This window comes from Chiloscyllium plagiosum, unplaced genomic scaffold (genome assembly GCF_037043375.1).
Source record: "Chiloscyllium plagiosum isolate Xiang-an unplaced genomic scaffold, Cpla_swu_hap1 HiC_scaffold_1, whole genome shotgun sequence".
Taxonomy (NCBI): Eukaryota; Metazoa; Chordata; class Chondrichthyes; order Orectolobiformes; family Hemiscylliidae; genus Chiloscyllium; species Chiloscyllium plagiosum.
In genome coordinates, this window is record NW_028270139.1 from 4,359,142 (window position 1) to 4,381,260 (window position 22,119).

The following is a 22,119-nucleotide window of genomic DNA, read 5'->3' on the forward strand; positions in this document are numbered from 1 at the left end:
AGACGAAGGAATTGGGAATATGGGATGGCGTTTTTACAGGGGGCAGGGTGGGAGGAGCTGTAGTCTAGGTAGCTGTGGGAGTCGGTCGGTTTATAGTAAATGTCCGTGTTGATTCGGTCGCACAAATTTCAAAGCATTTCAAAGTATCACATCATACAGTGAAACAGGAAGTTGATTAGAAGTCACAAATTTGCAATTTTGCAACTGGGGATAAGGTATTGCTGTCACTTCTAGTAACAGGTGAGCCTTTAAAAGCAGCGTTTAGTGAACTTTATCAAATTGAGAGGAAATTGAGTGAGGTGAACTAAGGAATCCAGACAGGAAGGAGTTTCACAGAGTGTGTCATGTGAATATGCTCAAAAGGTATTTTGATGGGGAAGGAAAGCAAGAGGAGAAGTTGTTAATGATTACAGCACAGAAGGAAGAACAAAGTTCAGAGGATTCTGAATTGGACATTCCTCAAATCAAATTGGACAGTGAGGAAGTTGTTGAAAATTGGGATAAATTATTGAGTTACCTTCCACAAGAAAATCAAAATGACCTGAAAGAGTTATTGCTGCCACATGGAGAGATGTGCAGAAATAAACTGGGAAGTACTAATCTAATTGCACATGACATCAGTATAAACAACATCCTTGAAGCCATAATCCTCTAAAGTTGGCACAGGTTCAGGAGGAGATAGAGCGCATGCTCCAAGATGGCATAATACAGTGACTGGAGCTCACCCATAGTCATGGTGCCAAAGCCAGATGGTACCCAATGGTTATGTGTGGACTATCGCAAAGTCAACGCCGTGACAAAGACTGATCCAATTCCACGGTTGGAGGACTGTGTTGAAAAAGTGGGACAAGCAACTTACATTTCTAAGTTGGACTTGCTCAGAGGCCACTGGCAAGTATCTGTCAGAGAGAGCAAAGGCAATTTTGGCTTTTGTAACGCCAAATGGATTATATCAGTTCAAAGTCATGCCATTTGGTATGAAAAACGCTCCAGCCACTGACTAATAAGGTCATTGCTGGGTTACCCAATTGTGTTGTTCCCATTGATGACCTGGTGATTTATAGTCACTCAGGGAAGGAACATTTACAGCATTTATTGGACCTGTTCGATTGACTTCTGAAGGCAGGCGTGGTGGTAAACCTAGCTAAGTGTGAATTTGCCAAAGCTCAAGTCACCTTCCTGGGCCATGTTATTGGACATGAACCAATGGCCCCACGGGATGCGAAAATGAAAGTAATTAGGGAATTTCTCTCACTGTCGACAAAAAGAGCAGTTCTACATTTGCTGGGATTGAGTGGATTTTACTGAAAGTTTGTGCCGAACTTTAGCAAGTGTGTCTGCTCCACTCACTGAATTGTTTAAAAGAAAGCAAGAAGTTTCAGTGGACAGTGGACTGTCAAAAGGGTAAAGATTGTGTTAACCAATGCCCCAGTATTACTCACATCGGATTACATGAAGCCTGTCGATGCCAGTGATGTGGGTGTCAGTGCAGTGCTCCTGCAGGAGGATGATGAGAGGATAGAAAGACCCATCGGATATTTTCCCAGGAAATTGAATGTTCATCAACAGAAATATTCAGTGCTGGAGAAAGAGACTTTGGTGTTAGCATGACAAGATTTCAGTGTTTATATTACCAGCAATGTATCTGAGACAATCGCATACACTGATCATAACCCATTGACATTTGTGGAGAAATTTAAAGACAAAAATGTCGGTCTGTTTAGATGGAGTTTGTTGTTGCAGCCGCTCAGTGTGACAATGTACATGTGATTGTCAATGCGTCATTGAGACTCGAATGAGATACAGAGGCATTCGGTGACGGGTGTACCACGGCCTGAATTTGCATGTGGTTGTGTATTTGCATGTGTATAGTTAGTATCATATATATGTGTGTTTTAGACAACTAACCAGTTTTGTTTTTGAAAGGTTTTAAAAATGAAGCCATCTTTTGATATTGATGGTTCTTTTTTTAAGGGGCGGTGGGGGGAGGTGTCCCAAAGCTTGTCCTTTTTCCTAAAAGCTGTTCCTTTTCTCAAGCATACTGTGTCCTTGATGTTTTTTTCAGAGGGGTCATAAACAGGCCGGGCTCTGAAACGGCTGGGTTTGGTACAGAGATGGAAGGCCTTTTTGGTTATACATAAACAGATGAGTCTTTAGGCCAAAGCCTTTATGTTTTCAGAAGTAACCAGCATAAGGCAGGGGGGCGTGGCCAGCTCCCGAGCTGAGCAGTTCAGTCTAGAACTAGTTAGGGAGTTCAGCAGTGGAGCTGTGTGGAAACAGGCTGCTAGATACTCTCTCCTTCTGTCCTTCTAACTTCGACCTGTCAGCCTTTGTTTCATTTTTACTGTGTTTAAGGGGGGGGTTGCTTCTTGGGACTGTTGTGTGTATTTGGAGCAGCATAATGAAGTCTAGTTTGGACAGACTGAGTTCTGTTCTTCATGTTTCATTCATAAAACAGACAAAAATTGATTCAAAACCTGGTAGTCACCCTAGCTAACTTACTCCGGGTAATTTGCTCTGTACATTTACTGAAACAAATTGCCAAGTTATGGTCTGGGCTGCCTGCTTAAGGATGTTTTGAGTGGTCTGGTCTAGTCCATAACAATGCACTTTATCTGTTACTTGTGGAATAACTGGGGTAGATTTAGACTCAGGCAAGAATCTAATTCAGATGCTGGCAGATGAGCCACTATTTTTACAGCTTCCCCAACCTTTAATTCCATGGATTTCAACATCTTTCTTAAAATCCAGATAAAAGAACTCATCTGAAATCAGCCACTTCAGCTATATTAAAGAGAAAAGTGGGTTAAGAAAAGTTCCAGCGAACCTCTATTATTTCAATGTAAACTAATAGATGCAGCCTTGTAGAATTTTAATTAATAGGGACTACTTGTGGCACACAGCAAGTATTCATCATTGAATGAACATTGAATTAGATGTACAAACAAGCCCATTCAATTTAGACAGGAAGCACAAATTGATTTTGTTTCTTGGTTAGGTTTGCCATTTGTGAAAAAACAAGAAAGAACAACATAGTGATTTTCGGCAACTTTTTAAAAAACGTCAGTGTACTGAAATACAAAGTACACCGATTAGCATCAAATCTGTTCTTCTTTGGCACCGTTATTGGTGTCCGTCCAGCTGTGAGAGATGATGAACATGCAGCAAATGATCCTATTGGGTGGGGTGTCTCCATTTGCCGATGGTTGTGGAGGCAATCTTGAAAGGCTGGTTCTTCCATGCTAACTGCAAACGAAGCTGCCAAGTGATGTGACTGATTGCTGTTTTTGATGTTGGTGTGTATTTCCCAGCTGCTGTACTGACTGGCTGTCAGGGTAGTGCACACACAGCCTGCAGGAGTTGTTGTCTTTGGCTGACTTGTGAAACATACAAGGGACACGGCCAAGCTGATGGGTTATAAGGCCCATGTACTCAGATTCTTGCTCTGAGATGGGCAATTTATAGCTGCCAGGAAAGAGAGCTGAGTAATCTCCATATTTGTTCTTGGTGATGCATTATGTGCATGGCCTGTGTATTCTTGTCAAAGACAGGTTCCCATGTATGCTAATATTAATCAACTGGCTTTGATGAATTGGACATATCTGTATGCTGGAAGATTGTTGAATATGCAAGGGCCATCTGAATGATGTATTTGATATTATCAATTTGATACATTTGACCTGTAGCTTTTTCCTGTTTTATTTGGTCAGCATTTGAAGGGATCTGCCTCCGGTCCTAATTCAGGAAATGTTTATCTTCAGATGTTAATAGTTTTGCAATTCAAGTGAAAATGAACCATGAAGGTTAATTTCCATCATTTGTTTTTAATACTTAACATTTTCTTGGATTAACAATTGTTTTAAAAAGATTGAAAGCTGACCTAAAATGGCTGCCGCGATCATCTGACTAGGTTGATTCATGAGATTAGCTCAATCAAAAGAGCACTGAAACTCCAATCTGCTTCGCCGAATTGACTTTCAATTATCTGGAAGTTGTGATTTATGACAAAAGTGAACCGTCTCTGGACTGCTTCCAATGTAGTATACCTCTATTTAGATAAGAGGATCCGAAATTGTTCATAGCTTTCTAGGTGCGGTCTAACTAGTACCTTGCACAGTTTTAACAAGACTTCCCTATTCTTATACAATCATGAAATTATACAGTACAGAAGAGTCCCTTCAATCCATGAAGTCTGTACTGCTAAACATACGCTAATTCTGCACTGGTCCCATTGCCTAGCTTTAGGTCCATAACGCTTCAAGTGCTCAACCAACTTCTTTTTAAGGGTTGTGAGGTTACCCACCCCATCTACCTTCCCAGGCACTACAGTCCAGACCCCTATCACATTCTGGGTGAAAATCTCTTTCCTCAAGTCCCCTCTAAACTTCCTGCCTTTCACCTTAAAGTTGTACCTCCTTGTTACTAACCCTTCCACTGAGGGGAGCAGCTGCTTTCTATTCATGCCCTTCACAACCTATCAGGTATCCCCTCAAAGCTCCTTGCTCCAAAGACTATAATCAGAGTTTATCAGTTCAGATGCTCCATTCGAAGCAGATTCCTGGTAAACCTTCTCTGCACCCCCTCCATCACATTCTTCCTATTGTATGGTGACCAGACTACACAGTACTCTAACTGTGGTCTATCCAAAGTTGTGTGCAAAGCTCTAACATAACCTCCCTGCTCTTATAACCCATGCCTCAACTGATAAAAGCAAGTGTTCCATATGCTGCTTTAACTAACCTAACAACCTGCCCTGTCATCTTCAGGGGTCTATGGACCAACACCCCGAAGATCCCTCTGTTCCTCTGAGCTTCCTAGTGTCTTGTCATTCACTGAGTACACCTTTGCCTTGCTGCTACTTCCAACTTTCACCACCTCCCATTTATCAGGCTTAACTTACATCTGCCATTGATCTGCCTATCTGACCAACCCACCTATATCCTCCTGTAACCCAAGGCCTCTTTCCTCACTGTCAACCACCCAGCCAACCTTTGTATCATTCACAAACTTGACTTGCATCTCAAATATATTATCACAAACAAAAGAGACACAGCACTGACCCCTATGGTATGCCACTGAGCCCTGGCTTCCAGTTACACAAACTGCCTTCCATCAAGCCCCCTCTGCTTGGGAGCCATTGGGCCAAGTCTGGACTTGCCAATTTAACCCAGATCCCATGAGCTGTGATCTTCTTGATCAGTTTCCCATGTGGGACCTTGTCAAAGGGCCTTACTGAAATCTGTATAAACTACATCAACTGCACATTTACCTATTCCTCTGAGATAAAAGCCAACATTCTATTTGCCTTCCCTATTACCTGCTGAATGTTTATGCTAACTTGTTGGGATTCGTGTATGTGGACTGTACTGTCCTGCAGCTTTCTGGAGTCTGTTACACTGAAATAATCTTCAGATCCTCTATTCTTCCTGCCAAAATACATAATCTCGTATTTTCCCCACATTATATTCCACCTGCAATTTGTTAGCCCACTCATTTAACCTGACGATATCCCTCTGTCGACTCTTTGTGTCATCCTCACCATTTGCCTTCCCACAAACTTGATAATAGCACATTCATTTACCTCATCTAAGTCATTAATATATATTGTAAATAAGTGTGGTCTCAGCATTGACTGAACCTTGTGGCATTCCACCAGTTACGTGTTGCATCCTGAAAATGCCACCTTCATGCCAACACTTCATCTTCTATAAGTTATCCAATTCTCCATCTATGCTAATATGCTACCCCCACCACCGTGGATTCTTATTAATTTGCCTTATGTGTGCTACCTTATCAAATGCCTTTTTGAAATTCAAATATATCAATCTACCAAAGAATTCTAATAAATATTAGGCATGATTTCCCTCTTCATGAAGCAATGTGAATTTGATTTGAATTGAATTTATTGTCATGTGTACCGAGGCACAATGAAAAGCTTTGTCTTGCGAGCAATACAGGCAGATCACTGAGTTAAGTAGCATAGATAAGTAAATAATAGGTAAACAGCGGCAAAAACAAAAACACAGGTACAGGCGAATGTTAAGAGTTTGTGAGACTCTGCTTGATTATAATATGTGTTTCTAAATGTTCTGCTATTACCTTCTTTATAATTACCAATAACATTTTCCCAATGAATCTAAAGATTCTTGGAAGATTACAACTGGTGCACCAATTATGTCTGTAACTCCTTCCCTTAGTATCCTCAGATGTAACCCATCCAATCCAGGGATCTTGTCAACATTTAGCCTTATTAATTCCTCTAGTATTTTTTCTCTAGTGATAGTTATTGTATTTGTTTTCTCCCCCATATTTGCCCCTTGATTATTTAGAACATTTTAGAATGGAATTAGTGTTCTGTGCCATAAAGAGTGATGCGAAGTATTTATTCAACTTGTCGACCATTTTCTGGTTCCCCATTACCATTTTCCCAGCCTCAGCCCCTCAGGAGTAAATGTTTGCTTTGGTCCCTCTATCCTTTTTATTTACTTAAAGAAAGGCTTATTATCCATTTCGATATTATTTGCCAGTTCACCCTCAAAGCTTATTTTCTCCCTTGTTATTGTTTTTGGTCATCTTTTGTAGGTTTTTAAAATTTTCCCCAACTTTCTGGCTTAGCATTTCATCTTAGCATCTTAAAAGAAATGGCTACTGACCAGATTGTTGTGTTGGTTTTAATTTTCCAAAATTTCCTGGATTCGGGGAAGCTTGCTTTAAATTGAAAGATAACAAATATAAATCACTTATTCAAAAAGGGAGGGTGACAGAAGGCCAGAAACTACAGGTGTGTTAGCTATAGGGCAGATGTAAGAAGCCAATTTCAATGAAATAATTGCAGAACACCTAGAAATTGTCAAAGTAGCTGGATAGAGACAGTATAACTTTGTGAAAATAAAGTCATATCTCATCAATTTATTGGAGTTCTTCCAAGAAATAACGTGTGCTAGCAATGAAGGGCAACTAGTTGGAAGTACTGTACCTAACAAATGCCTCCTGGATATCTAAGATACCATTCCAAAGATTATTGAGGAAAATATAAACTCAAGGTGTAGAGGATAACATAGTGACATGGATAGAAGATTGGTTTGCCCATAGGAAACAGAATAAGTTTAAATGTTACTTTTTGGTTGGCAAGACCTGTTGAGCTGTGCACCGCACGGGCCAGGGCTGGGGCCTTAACATTTTACGATTTATTTATATAAATGACTCTGATGAAACACTGGATGTATGGTTACCAAATTTGCTGATGATTCAAAGATGGGTGGAAAAGTAAATAGTGCGGAAGATGTAAGGAGACTACAAAGAAATGTATAGATGGTGAAATGAGTGGGAAAAGTGGTGCATCGTGGGAAAATTTGAAATTGTCCATTTTGGCAAAGAGAAGCGTTTTATCTCAATGGTGAGAAATTGCACAGCTCTGAGGTGTGAGGTATCTAGATGTCCTAGTGCATGATAGTAAAATGTTAGTACACAGGTACAGTATTTTTTTTCTTGCAAGGAGAATTCAGTATAAATATAAGATTATGTTTCAGTTACACAGGACATTGGTGAGGCCACAACTGTGCACAGCTCTGGTCCCCTTGTTCAAAGAAGGATTTAAATAAAGTGAAGGTGGTTCCACAGGGTTGACCAGACAGAGTCAGCTTGTATACCCTGTGGTTTAGAAAAGTAAGAGGCAACTTGATTGAAACCATTTAATATGCTGAGGGGTAGTGACAGGGTGGATGTGAAAAGAATGTTTTTTCCTCTGGTAAAGTGCACGACAGAGTGACCCAGTTTAAAAATAAGGGGTCATTCATATTGAGATAGAGATGATCCAGTTGTTTTCCTGAAGGGTTAAAGAGTGTTTGGAGCACTCTTCCTGAAAACCTGTTGAAAGCAGGGTTCTTGAATATTTTTTAAGCCAGAGGTAGGTGGATTTTTGACAAGCAAGGATTGGAAGGTTATCGAGGTCAGGCAGAAATGTAGAATAATGAGTTAAAAAATCACACAACACCAGTTTATAGTCCAACAGGTTGATTTGGAAGCACTAGCTTTCAGAGCGCTGCTCCTTCATCAAAACCAAGGCAAATCGGACTCGAATTTACAGGCAAATGGTACTTGAAATAAAAGTCAAAGAGTGTGGTGCTGGAAAAGCACAGCACGTCAGGCAGCATCCAAGGAGCAGAGAGAGTCGATGTTTCGGGCATAAGCCCTCCATCAGGAACATAGAGGCGTGGGGGGTTGGGGGCTGAGAAATAAATAGGAGGGTGGGGGTGGGGCTGGGGGGAAGGCGATAGGTAGATGGAGGATGATGGTGATAGATTGGAGGGAATAGGTGGGAAGGAAGATGAATAGGTAGGACAAGTCCAAGAGGGTGGTGCCAAGTTGGAGGGTTGGGACTGGGAGAAGGTAGGGGATGGGGAAATGAGGAAACTGATGAAATCGATGTTGATGCCGTGTGGTTGGAGGGTCCCAAGGTGGAAGATGAGGCGTTCTTCCTCCAGAGAGTGGAGGAGGCCCAAGACTTGCCTGTCCTTCGCAGAGTAGGAGGGGGAGTTGAAGTGGTCAGCCACAGCGTGGTGGGGTTGTTCAGTGCGTGTGTCACAGAGATGTTCCTTAAAATGCTCCATGAGTCGGCGTCCAGTCTCCCCACTGTAGAGGAGACCACATCGAGAGCAAGAGACACAGTAGATGACGTGTATGGATGTGCAGGAAAATCTTTGCTGGATGTGAAAGGGTCCTTTGGAGCCTTCGATGGAGGAGGTGAGGGGGGACGTGTGGGTGCAGGTTTTACACCTCTTGCAGTGACAGGAGAAGGTGCCAGGAGTGGAGGGTGGGTTGGTGGGAGTGTGGACCCAATGAGGGAGTCACGGAGGGAATGGTCTCTGCAGAATGCTGATCGGAGTGGGGAGGAAATATTGAAATGAAAGGCAAAATTACACAATAATTGGTCAGGATAACAAATAAACATTTTACACAACCACTGGCACCAATATAATTCCAGCAGACATGTGACACCGTGTGCAGTTCCAAAGTTCTGTAATTCTGCCTTTAGTACATACGACCCTTCACTCGCTTATTCAGTTAATTCAACCGTCCTGCAGTCTGCAGTGGTATTCTGTCTGAGACCACCAGAGATGGTTGTCATCAAATGGCACATTGCTGCAGAACCTCCTTAGCTGATGGCACAGATGATTCGGAGATTCCTTTTATTTGAACCCTGTAATAAACTTTGTAACACTATCTGGTCAGCTGTGGCAAAATGCAGCAGCAGTAACATTGACAGCTTCACAGGCTGTACCTTAACCCTCTGCCATATGCCTTTCATCTTAATTTACTTTTTCCAAGGTCAAGAATTGTCAAGTCACATGGACCAGTATTATTTCTTCATCAAGAAAAATTACAATTGATACCTTTGCAGTTGATGTGAAGTCTTTAAAAAGTCATTTTCAAACATGCTCAGGAACAACTACAAGTCAAGTTAAAATTACATTTTCCTTGCTGTCCAGCTACCGGGGCAGAAATCTTTGTGGTTTCAGACGATCTTCTCATGAAGAAGATTAATATTTGATGATTTGACCCTGCCTGTCTTGACAGCTTTCATGTCATGTCAGGTGAACTATCACTCCCTAACTACTAGCCTCCCACAATTTCAGGAAGTCAGTACAGACTCCTGTCATTCTGGTCATTGTATCCTTTAATCAGCCGACCTATCATTATTTCTTTTTTGATCAACTGGCAAAATAATATTTCTCAAGATCCTCATTATTTCTGCCCTGAAATGGGTTTTATGCTTCAGATATTTTGTTGGAGGTTGCTTTCCAATAACAAGACAAGTTCCAATTGTTTCATTATGCCCAGCCTCTCTTGAGCTTTCTGGTGGACATGGTCAAGATTACAGCACTACATAAACAAAGACAGGGTGTTAATATTGGTTAACTATTAACTGCTGTCAGGGATGAATATAAATCCCCTTCACAGATCAGAGTGAAAGATTCTTCAGTTGAATGTAATGGAAGTTTGCAAGCAATGCTCAAAATATTCAACATCGCCACATTTACAAAATAAATATTGTGCAATTTCGATGTACTAGCATGGGTAATCAGGAAGATTATTGGCAAATGTGTCATGGAGTCCTACAGCAGGGAGGCAGGCCCTTTGGCCAAAACTTTTCATGCTGACCAAAATCCATCCACACTAACCCCATTTCCCTGCACTTGGCCCATATCCTTCTAATCCTTTGCTATCCATGTATTTGTTCAAACGCCTTTTAAATATTGTTAATGTACCCGCCTCAAGCACTTCTGCTGGCAGCTCATTCCATATGCAAAAGTGGGTACTGCAGATGCTGGAGATTAGAGTCGAGAGTGCGGTGTTGGTAAAGCACAGCAGGTCAGGCAGCATCCGAGGAGCAGGAGAATCAATGAAGGGCTTTTGCCCAAAACCTCAGTTTTCCTGCTCCTCGGATGCTGCCTCACCTGCTGTGCTTTTCCAGCACCGCACTCTCGACTCATTCCATATGTGTACCCCCTCTGTGTAAAAACGTTGCCCCTCAGGTTCCCTTTTATTCTTTCCCCACTAACCACAAACTAACGCCCTCTAATCATCAATTTCTCCAACCCTGGGAAACAGACTGAGTGAGTGCATTCATCCTATCCGTGCCTTCCATGATCTATAAGGTCATCCCTCAGTCTTCTATGCTTTAAAAAAAAAGTCCTTGTGCTTGTCCAACCTCTCCCTATAATTCAGACCATTGAGTCCTGGCAACATCCTTGTAAGTGTCTTCTGCACTCTTTCCAGTTTAATAACATCCTTCCTATAACAAGGTGACCAAAACAATACACCAAGTGCGGCCTCACCAATGTCCTGTATAACTGCAACATAACTTCCCAACTTCTATACTCAGTCCCCTGACTGATGAAGGCCAGTGTGTCAAAAGCCTTCTTCACTGCCCTGTCTACCTGGGACTCCATTCTCGGAGAATTGTGAACCTGAACTCCAAGGCCGCTCTATTCCACTACACTCCTTAAGGCCCTACCATTCACCATGATGCTCTTACCTTGATTTGACTTGACAAAATGCAAGACGTCACACTTATCTATATTAAACTCTATTTGGCATTGCCTCGGTTTCTGATAACTTTCTTCACTGTCCATGTTACTATTTTAGTGTCATCAGCAAACTTACTAATCATGCCCTGTACATCCTCATCCAAATCATTGATATCGATTACAAACAGCAATGGGCCCAGCACCGATCCCTGAGGTACTCCGGTAGTCACAGGCCTCCAGTCTGACCAGCACCCTTCCACTATTACCCTGTGCTTCCTATCATCAGGCCAGTTTTTTTTTAATCTAATTTGCCAGCTCCTCCTCCATTCCAAGTGATCTAACCTTCCAGAGCAGCCTACCATGTAGCACCTTATCAAAGGCCTGACTGATATCCATATAAACTACGTCTACCATCCTGATTCTCACAAAATTGATTGCACTTTTCCAATTTGACTGTACCTCATGAAACAAGGCAGTCTGCAATGAAAAGAATAATCAACAATTATCCTAACAATTTTAGGAACCACCTCATGGCAAATCCAAATCCTAACTAAAGAAACCCTTTCAATATAGTTCTTATTTTTGACTGTCCATAACTTCTATCAGGGTAAACATATTGCCTGGAATGTAAGTGTTATTGGTGTGAAAGTGTGAATACCATTAGTTGCACTGTGATCTGTTTGATTTGAAAAGTATAAACTCCATGAATTCAAAATTACCCTTTTCTTTTTTTGTGGTTTACAGATCGTTCAAATAGAAATAAACCAGACCAACCATCCCGCAGCTCAAGGTAAGTGATTATTTTGAAATAGTTGTGTAGATGTGTGAAATATGTTATGATTTCCTTAATTTCTGCATTGCTGGGTATGGAAGGTTTGAGTTATAGAGAGAGGCTGGATAAGCTTGGACATTTTTCACTGGAGTGTAGGAGGTTGAGAGGCGACCTGATAGATTATTATAAAATGATGCGAAGAATAGATAGAGTTAATGGTAGTTGTCTTTTTTTTAGGATTGGGGATTTCAAGTCTTAGGGATACATATTTTTAGGGTGAGAGGAGAGAGCTTTACTACAGAGTGGATCGCTGGTGGAATGAGCTTCCTGAGGAAGTGGTGGATGTAGCAATTACTGCATTCAAAAGACATTTGGATATGTACATGAACAGGAAAGATTTGGAGGGATATGGGCCAGGAGCAGGCAGGTGGGACTAGTTTAGTTTTTGGGGCTATGTTTGGCATGCTTTGGTTGGACGGAAGGGCCCGTTTCCATGCTGTGTGGCTGTGTGACTATGACTATATGACTTGGCATGTATTGAACAGAGCAAGCAGTGAGATAACTGAGAGTGTTAGATTGTGCCTTGTCGGGATGCAGGAACTAGTTGAAGGATAACATTTACTGACTTCGACTCTTTTTGAATTATTATTCATTAATCATATAATAAAAGGTTAATTTAGGCATCCTGTCCTCTGACATATTTAATGTATATACTGTAAATTTATCTGCAAAGTAACATAAGATGTGTAGTGAAGGTTATTTCAGTTAGACTTATCCCAGATTCAATTACAACGATGTACATAATGGGCTGATAGTGAACTAAAACTATGGATGCGACAGATTGTGTTTTGAATTAGGCCACCTTGATTTTAGGCCCGCTACTCGGTGTTGAGTGAGAGAGCCTGGAATTTTCTAACCTGTGAGCCAGAGACTATATTGAAAACGAAAGCAATTTAATTTCAATTTGTTTTTTGTAACATGGAGGCATAAATAAATAAGATTCTCAATAAATTTACATCAACAGCATGGAGTTCCAGCATTAATCCCTTGCCCTAATTAGCTTTTGAATCTGGCAAATAGTGACTCTCTCAAACCAACCCAGACTATCCTCAAGTGAGCAAATTTTCCTCCTTTTGAAAATGGAATGACAAGGTAGAGCAGGGTGTTACTGAACTAGCTGGAAGACTGATTATTTATCATGCAGATTCTTCTAATCATTGGAATCCTGATCCATTCTATTTTGAGTTGGATCATTTCATTTCCACCTTTTAGTAGCTGAATTGCCATTCAGAAGCTGTGCTCACTTTGCTGTGTCACTTTGTGAAACATGATATTTCGTTATGCTACTTGGACTGTATTTGTAGTATGTGTCTACATAGTAACAACATTTCACTTAACATTTAACCTTTTTCTACTGAAACCTTTCTGTATGTGTATTGAGTGCTAACTTTGCACTCATAATTTTAATAGATGCGTTTCTGTCCTTATTGGTTTCCTTGGTCTCTTTGATTTGAATCGTGGAATCATCTCAGAATCTCTACAATATGGATGCAGGCCATTTGACCCATTTAAGTCCACAGCGACCCACCAAACAGCACCCCACCCAGTCCCCACCCCCCTACCCTTTCCAATGGCTAATCCACTTAATCTGCACATCCCTCGACACTATGGACATTTCACTATGGCCAATCCACCAAGCTTGTACATCTGTGAGCTGTGGGAGGAAACCGGAGCACCTGGAGGAAACTCACATAGACATGGGGAGAATGTGCAAACTCCACACAGACACATTTTAAAGACAATTTAACCCATCCTTGAAATCTGGGCATTTGACCTTGAGAGTTTTGTTGCCTGTCTGTTTATTTTCCACGATAATATCCGAGTCAAGCCATCTGTCTTAATAGAATCATAGGATCAATCGTAGATTTGTATGTATGAAAGTGTTTATATTTATCTGGCAGTCAGCATTACAAAAACGGATTATTTGATCGTTATCACATTACTGTTTGAGAAGTTTGTTGCCCAAGTGAGCTCGCAGGTTTTTGTACGTTTCTACAGTGACTCCACTTCAGAAATCCTTCATTGGCTGAACGGCGCGTTGAGCTGTCCTGTGTCTGTGGAAGGTGCCCTATAGACCCAGCTGCTCTTATTCTTTCCATGCTCTCTGGAGCCTTTATTTTAGGAAAATGCGTAAAAATCTCACACACAAGCATGAATGTCCGTTATCTGAGCTTTAAGTTGATAATGAACTCATGTTGTGATTTTGTTTTCTTCACGATTCTTTTTAACAGAGTTTGCAGGATTAATTAAATTTGAGAAGGGAGGTCTGAAGTCAATCTTCAGTTATTTCCTTCACTGAGGTTGACGAGGAGGTTGATCAGTTCATCAACTTCACCAACACCTTTTCACCCTGACCTCAAATTCACCTGGACCATCCCAGACACCTGCCTCCACTTCCTGGACCTCTCCATCTCCATCTCCATCTCCAACGACCGACACACTACGGACATCTACTACAAGCCCACTGACTGCTGTAGCTACCTAGACTACACTTTCTCCCGCCCTACCTCCTGTAAAAATGCCATCCCTCATTCCCAATTCCTCTGCCTCCACCGCATTTCTTCCCAGGATGACCAGTTCCACCTTAGAAATTCCCAAATGGCCTCTTACTTCCCAGGTCACAATTTCCCTTCCCACGTGGTCGACAATGCCCTCCAACACATCTCCTCCACTTCCCGCACCACTGCCCTTGAGCCCCATCCCTCCCAACAGAATATGGTCCTCACCTTCCCACCAACCTCCGCGTACAACGCATCATCCTCCACCACTTCTGTCACCGAGAAACGGACCCCACCACCAGATATATTTTTCCCTCCCCATCCCCATCAGCATTCCAGAGATCCAGAGAGACCATTCCCTCTACGACTCCCTCGTCAGGCCTACACTCCCCACCAGCCTACACCCCACTCTCAGCACCTTCCCCTGTCAATGCAAGAAGTGCAAAACCTGCACCCACACCACTCCCCTCACCTCCATCCAAGGCCCCAAAGGATCCTTCCCCATCCGACAGAAATTTACCTGCACCTCCACCAATGTCATCTACTGTATCCTTTGCACCCGATGTGGTCTCCTCTACACTGGAGAGACAGGACGCCAACTTACGGATCGTTTCAGAGAACATCTCTGGGACACCTGCAGCCCCCAATCCCACCGCCCCATGGCCGAACACTCCAACTCCACCAAGGACATGCAGGTCCTCGGCCTCCTCCATCGCCAAACCCTTACCACCTGACGTCTGGATGAAGAACGCCTCATATTCTGTCTTGGGACCCGGAAACCACACAGGATTAATGTGGATTTCACCAGTTTCCTCATTTCCCCTCCCCCCACATTATCCCAGTCCCAAGCCTCCACTCGACACCGCCCTCTTGACCTGTCCATCACCTTCCCCATCTATCCACTCCACCCTCCTTTCTGACCTATCACCTTTATCCCTATCACATTCTCAGCTACCTTCCCCCTCAACTTGGGCCTGTTTCCACACTGTAGGGATTCTAACCTTGCCCATGCAAACAACTCCTACCTCCCTTTCCTCTCCAAGTGTTTGAACGTGTCGTCACCTCTCAAATCCATACCTACCTCTTCCAGAACTCCATCCTCAAATGCCACCCCTGTGACAGTAGTAAAGGATGCAAACAAAAACTGAACTACAGTTTCTGTTAGCCAATGCATCACTTAAAAAAAGATACTGGGCTGGGTTACTGAAGCTCAGCAGTACGTGACAATAACTAGGAGAGGAAATTCACTTGCATTATGTTCAGTTGTGACAACAGTGAAAATAAAGCTTAACAGCACATTGAAAGCATATAATTGACAGTCCAACAAAGTCTCTTCAATCTCACATCCTTCTGTTGCCATCAATGTTGCACCAACTTTGAAGTGTTAGTGTGATTGCATCATTTTCCAAATTGACCAAAGGTTGAATGTAGACCTTACTGACCCATACAACTGTGTGCGCCATTACCTAACATATTGATATATTTGAGGAGAAAGTGAGGTCTGCAGATGCTGGAGATCAGAGATGGAAATGTGTTGCTGGAAAAGCGCAGCAGGTCAGGCAGCATCTAGGGAACAGGAGAATCGACGTTTCGGGCATTAGCCCTTCTTCAGCCTGAAGAAAGGCTAATGCCCGAAACGTCGATTCTCCTGTTCCCTAGATGCTGCCTGACCTGCTGCGCTTTTCCAGCAACACATTTCCATCTAACATATTGATATACTAAGCCGTTTGAGAGTTTTGTACTTTGCGCTCTGTTTCCTTTCTCAAAAGTGTGTTCACTATTTGCATTTAAAATACACAATAGAAAGCTTTATGCAGAAAGTCAAGTGTCACTAGTTCTTGGAAAGTGGCCAACAGATAAGTCTTGAATTAATACTCAGGTCGGTTTTTCTGTGTGTAACAGAAGTTTCAAACATGCAAACAATGATTCATGAAGCACAAAGCCAAAAATAAAGACATTTCACTTGAAATGAGAATTTTTTTTTTTGCTGATGGAAATTATGTGTATCTGAACCACATAATTGCTCTACGTTTATAACAAAATAAAATTAGTCATTTTGTTGTGTGTCTCTTGTACTTGTATAAATAGATGGAAAGATTAGAAATTTGAGGAGTAATTCACATTTGTTCTCTCCCTAACATAACGAGTTGAGGGGGGTAATACAAAACTGCATTCCTTTTCAGGGCCTGAGCCATCCTAAACACTGTGGACATCTGGGATAAAGCATCAGAGTCCCCTTGTTTACCCTCCCACTAACCCCACCAGCTGGAGAACTGTTCTCGAGGATAAAATTCCCTGGAAGTGAGAAAGCGAAAGAAGATAACCACCTTTATTTGAATTTTCCGACCCTATTGTATCCTAATTTTTTATTGAAAAAGGTTTTTACTTTTTACAAAATTATAAAAGGTGTTTAACAGTCTGATGTTACAAAAACATAAACAATAAACTACTTACTACTCTACAAAACAAACCAAAACTATTGCAAAGATATGGAACAATCTTTCCACTTTACAATTCAATAAATAATTGAACTTAGCAAATTAGTTTAAATCAGCTTAAATTATACTAGACTAACCTAACTTAATTTAGATTAGGTCAAATTAGAGAAAATCAACTTAAATTAAATTACACTTCCCGACACCCCCACACCCAGGCTCCCATCCATGGGAGCATCAGTTATTATACCCGTATTTGTTCAAGCTTCCTTCCTCCCCCCACCCCCACTCCAGGCCCACGAACCGCCAAATCTGGCCTTCACGGCTATATACAGGCCCTGGTCAATATGGCTGACAGGTCCGTGTCTATGTAACTTAAAAAGGGCTGCCACATCTTATAGAATAGTTCCATTTTCCGGTGCACCACATTTGGAAGAAAATTAGAGGAACGTGCTCCATCACTAATCCACACCATCCCATGAGACCTGGGGGGTTATCGGAGGTCCAGCTCATTAAAATGTTCTTCCTTGCACAATACGTGAGAATGTTGAATAATCTCTTCCACTGCTCATCGAGTGAAGGCAGATTCGGCCGTCCCAAACGAAGGGATACCAGATCCGCCTTAACCTCAGTTTCCAGGATCTCCTTCACCTCATTCACTCACTATGACACCCCAGTACCTACGGATCTTATGGCATGCCCACAGACAATGCATAAGAGTGCCGGTGCTTATTTTACATTTGGGGCACTCCGGAGATATTCCTTTCTTGAATTTTGCTAATCGCTCCGGGGCCACATGGACTCTGTGGAGAATCTTCAATTGTATAGCCTGTGCTTTATTGCATATCGAGATCTTTTTCACGTCCACCCATATGTCCTCCCATGCTTCAGACGAAATTTCTGCCCTTAGTTCCCGACACCAGGCTCCGTAGAATCTTTCCATACCTTCCAAGGTGCCCCCTCTCTGTAAATGATATAGAGTACTGACCGAGAGATTGCCCGCACTCCGAAGCACACTTCTCTCCATGTCAGGGTGTAGGGCTGAGCTAAAAGCGTGGTCCATCTCTGTATATCATCCCTAATCTGAAAATAACGAAAGAGGTCCCTACGAGGTAGCCCATATTTGTGACTCAGCTGGTCAAATGACATCAGGACCTCTCCCTCAAATAGGTCTCCCAGATAGGAGATGCCCTTGACCTCCCATGCTTTAAAGCCAGAATCCATTGGTCCTGGTCTGAATCCTGGGGCTCCAACGAAGGGGGTGAATGGTCAGGTCTTATGCAGGTTGTCCTCGTCCTGTTGCATCATCCTCCATGCTCTGATCGTGTTTATAATAATCTGGCTTCTACAATGCTCAGTAACAGATTTCATCCTAATCACAAACAGCAAATTAAGGAGGGTGCACCTTGCCTGAGAGCCCTCGATGTCAAGCTATATCGACCTCTGATCCTTCCACACCCAGTTGTTCACATTGGACAATTAGGCGCTTACTTGGTATTGTTTAAAGTCTGGGAGATCTACCTCCCCATGCCCTGTGGGAGTTGCAACTTGGTGAATTTAATAAGAGACTGCCTATGACACCAAATGAAGGATCCAAGCCCACTATTGAGCCTCTGCTGCTCTTGTCCTGGCAACAACAATAGGAACATTCTTGTGGGGTATCATAGCCGAGGAAGAACATTCATTTTAATCAGGACTATTCGGCCCAACCATGATATTGATAACCCCTTCCAACGCTGAAGATCTTGTTTTATCCTTTCAAACAGCAGCACACAGTTAGCTCTGTACAGCTGGTGGAAAGCAGGAGTAATAGGAATACCCAAGTAAAGGTAATTACTTTTTGCGTCCACCAAAAAGGAAGTTGTGTTCCATCCTCCAGGTCAGGCATTCCCGCCAATCCCCCATGGGCATGGCTTCCGAGTTTGTAAAATTAATTTTATAGCCCAAGAACATGCCAAATAAATTAATCTTTTGTATTAACCAGGGTACAGACTTTTCCAGGTTAGCCTGTACACAGTATTCCAAGTGCGGCCGCGGTAGCGTTTTGTACAGTTGCAGCATGACATCACAGCTCCGGAACTCAATCCCTCCATCAATGAAACCGAACACACTGTGTGCCTTCTTAACATCACTATCAACCTGGGTGGCAACTTTCAGGGATCTGTGTTTTTGGGGGAAACAATCTATATTTTATGAGAAGGGTGATGGTGCCTTTAGGAACAAGTTTTCTGGGGAAGATTTTTGGGTGGGGTGAGTGGGGAGGAAAGGCTTCCAGTAACTGATCATGTGACCAAGCTGCCTGGAGATCAACAATAGTAAAGCAAAGGTTGAACAAGGAGTTAATTATGAGCAAAGTAGATTCCTGTGCAAGGTTCGATTTTTAAGCAGTTGAGTTTGGAACAAGTTGGCTGCAGAGAATAACTTTCCCAGGCAGAATTCAGTTGAAAAATCTGTGTACTGGCTAAAAGGGCTTAAAACCCTTGACTGAAAGAGTCTTGGTGACAGCGAGAGAGAAAGCTAGTTTCTAGAGGCAAGGTTCTGGAGCTAAAGAACAACAGAACCAGGAAAATCCTGATCCAGGTGGCTATGTTTAAGAAGCGAGTGAAGCCAGGGAGGTCTCTATCCGTGGGACAGTTGGAGAAGATTTGAAGAGCAATACTTGCTGGAATTAAAGTGGAAGACCCAAGGAATTGCAACCATTGTACATGGTTTTCAAGAGGACTTAGACTAAGCCTAGGCACAACAGGCCATCACCTGGAGGTGACAAAAAAGGTGTGAGAAGGGCAAATAGTCAATGAGTTGGCCTTGGAGAGACACCAGCTGCCTTCTCACCACCACAGCAGTTAAGGAGTGGGAAAGAAGCCATCACACCAATTGAAGCCCATAAATGATCAATTGGCAGCAGCTTGAGGACCTCAACTCATCATTGATCTGACTACCTCGTTCCGAGTAGGCAGAAAAATACCTGATTTCCCGAATGGGACACAGGGCAATCTGCCTATTGGATATTTGTGGACGAGAGACATAGGGAGGTTTTTAATCAGTAAGGGAACCAAGAGTTATGGGGAAAAGGCAGGAAAGTGGTATTGAAGATTAGCACATCAGCCATTATCCCATTGAAGGTGCGAGAGACTTGGCGGGCTGAATAACCAGTTCCTACAGCTTTTGGGACCTACACTTGGCCCAGCCTCTGGCAAGCCTCCTGACCCAGGTCTCACAACTCTCTCAACATGAGACTCAAAGACCTGGGCCTTCAGTGATGATGTCAGGGTCCAGAAGCTGCAAGCAAAGCAGGACTTGAGTTTCAAAGTCCAAAAGAGAAAATGCTGGAAAATCTCAGCAGGTCTGGCAGCATCTGTAAGGAGAGAAAAGAGCTGACCCGTCAGTTAGACTCGAAATGTCAGCTCTTTTCTCTCCTTACAGATGCTGCCAGACCTGCTGAGATTTTCCAGCATTTTCTCTTTTGGTTTCAGATTCCAGCATCCGCAGTAATTTGCTTTTATTGAGTTTCAAAGTTGTTGATTCATCAAGAAGCTCTCCGATCAGCATCTTGGAGCTGGATCCGGCAAGATATCGTGTTGGTGGGGCAGGGTGTCAGTCACCTCTGAAGATGCCCATTCCCTCCACACTTAATGCAAGGAATATTAAATCTTGGCACAAGTGGTTAATCTTTTGATGTTTGATGATCGTTTGAATTAAGTCTTTTTGTGGGTCTAGGTCAGATAGATTTAGAAGAAAATTTGAGTTGGCAGTTCAGTTTAGACGATGTTGACTGTATTCATTCTGCTTTTAATATCTTTAAGCAACCTGATAAAATAGTGAGTAGTTATTCATATTCACGTTTTTTGATGTTTGTGCTGTAATCCTTTGTTGTAAACAGTGAACAATATGGCTTAATTGTTTTAGGAGCTTAATTCTTTTACTAAATATTTTTATTAAATTTATTTGATACATAAATTTCTACATACAAAAATAGGTTATCAATTTCTACCAATGTCATAACAGTAGGAATTCAGGGCAGAAGAAAGCTGTTCTAACACATATATTGGACTTACCTTGTCTAACCCATGTCCCCATCTAATTCATATTGCACCTTTTAGTGTTAGTCTGACAGGGAGCATTCTCCTGATTAACTGAAAATGAGGACAATAAAGGCAGCCTTAAATCGATGCAGAGGAACTTGCAGGATTCAGAAAACAGGAAACAAAATGTTGAAGCTGTGGTGCAAAGTGGTTGAGGTAAAAATCAAAATAAAGTGTCTGAAAAGAACAGAAAGCTTAACTAATTGGGTATTAGTGAAGGGAAAAGCAGAAAAATGTTATAACCAAGACCTTAGATTTTAGTGTTTGAAATATTTGTTATATGATAGAATAGTTAATAGCACTGGAAGAATTTAATCAGTTTGGTCTAACAGTCAAAATCAAAATGGATTGTAGAGTGTTCAAGGTTTGGAACCAAATATTCCGAGTTATGTGGCTTTTCCAAAAGATAGCCAAAATGGAAAAGGAGGAGACGTTTACTCAGCAGTTAGTCATTGCTCAGTTTGGTTACTTTGTGTTCTGATGCCTGAGTCAATGCCTGTTTTAAAATCCCTATTAAAGACTGTGCCATTGGTGGTGAACAAAGTTTGTGGTTGGAAACGGTGAACTTCTATTTGCATCATTGATTTGCAACAGTGCAAATGCTGCCAGGAATGTTTGGGTTCAAATAAATTGACTGGTTTAGCCAGTATGCAGGTTGCATTGTGGTTTGTGTGAAGTTGTCCAATTTTGATGATACAGTTGTCAGACTGGCTTACAACAGGCAGTAGGAGACCAGTGCAATAGAATCAGCTATTTGACTGCGTTGTCATCAATCTACATGGCACACATGCACTTGTCTATCACGTAACATATTTTGGAAAGGCAAATCAGGGCAGGACTTATACACTTAATGGTAAGGTCCTAGGGAGCATTGCTGAACAAAGAGACCTTAGTTCATAGCTCCTTGAAAGTGGAGTCGCAAGTAGATAGGATAGTGAAGAAGATGTTGGTATACTGGCCTTTATTGGTCATTGCATTCAGTACAGGAGTTGGGAGGTCATGTTGTGGTTGTACAGGACATTGATTAGGCCACTTTTGCAATATTTTGTGCAATTCTAGTCTCCCTCCTATAGGAAGGATGTTGTGAAACTTGAGAGGGTTCAGAAAAGATTTACAAGCAAGTTGCCAGGGTTGGAGGATTCGAGCTATAGAGAGAGGCTAAATAGGCTGGGACCGCTTTCTCTGACTTGCAGAGGCTGAGGGGTGACCTATCCTGAGGGGCAGGGATGGGTAAATAGACAA

The 22,119-nt window shown here is 42.2% G+C and overlaps 1 protein-coding gene across 2 annotated transcripts in view; it reads left to right on the forward strand.

Annotated features, from left to right (window-relative positions):
* Nucleotides 1-22,119, forward strand: part of sh3d19 (SH3 domain containing 19) — a 145,939-nt gene that overhangs the window by 46,628 nt on the left and 77,192 nt on the right. Inside the window, exons 1-2 of one of the 2 annotated variants that reach the window (XM_043699654.2) lie at nt 8,581-8,742; nt 11,775-11,820. In XM_043699654.2, coding sequence (XP_043555589.2) covers nt 8,589-8,742; nt 11,775-11,820 — 200 coding nt within the window. In that variant the 5' untranslated portion in view covers nt 8,581-8,588. Of the gene's footprint in view, nt 1-8,580; nt 8,743-11,774; nt 11,821-22,119 lie in introns of those variants that run through there. The other variant, XM_043699673.2, reaches the window with a different exon arrangement.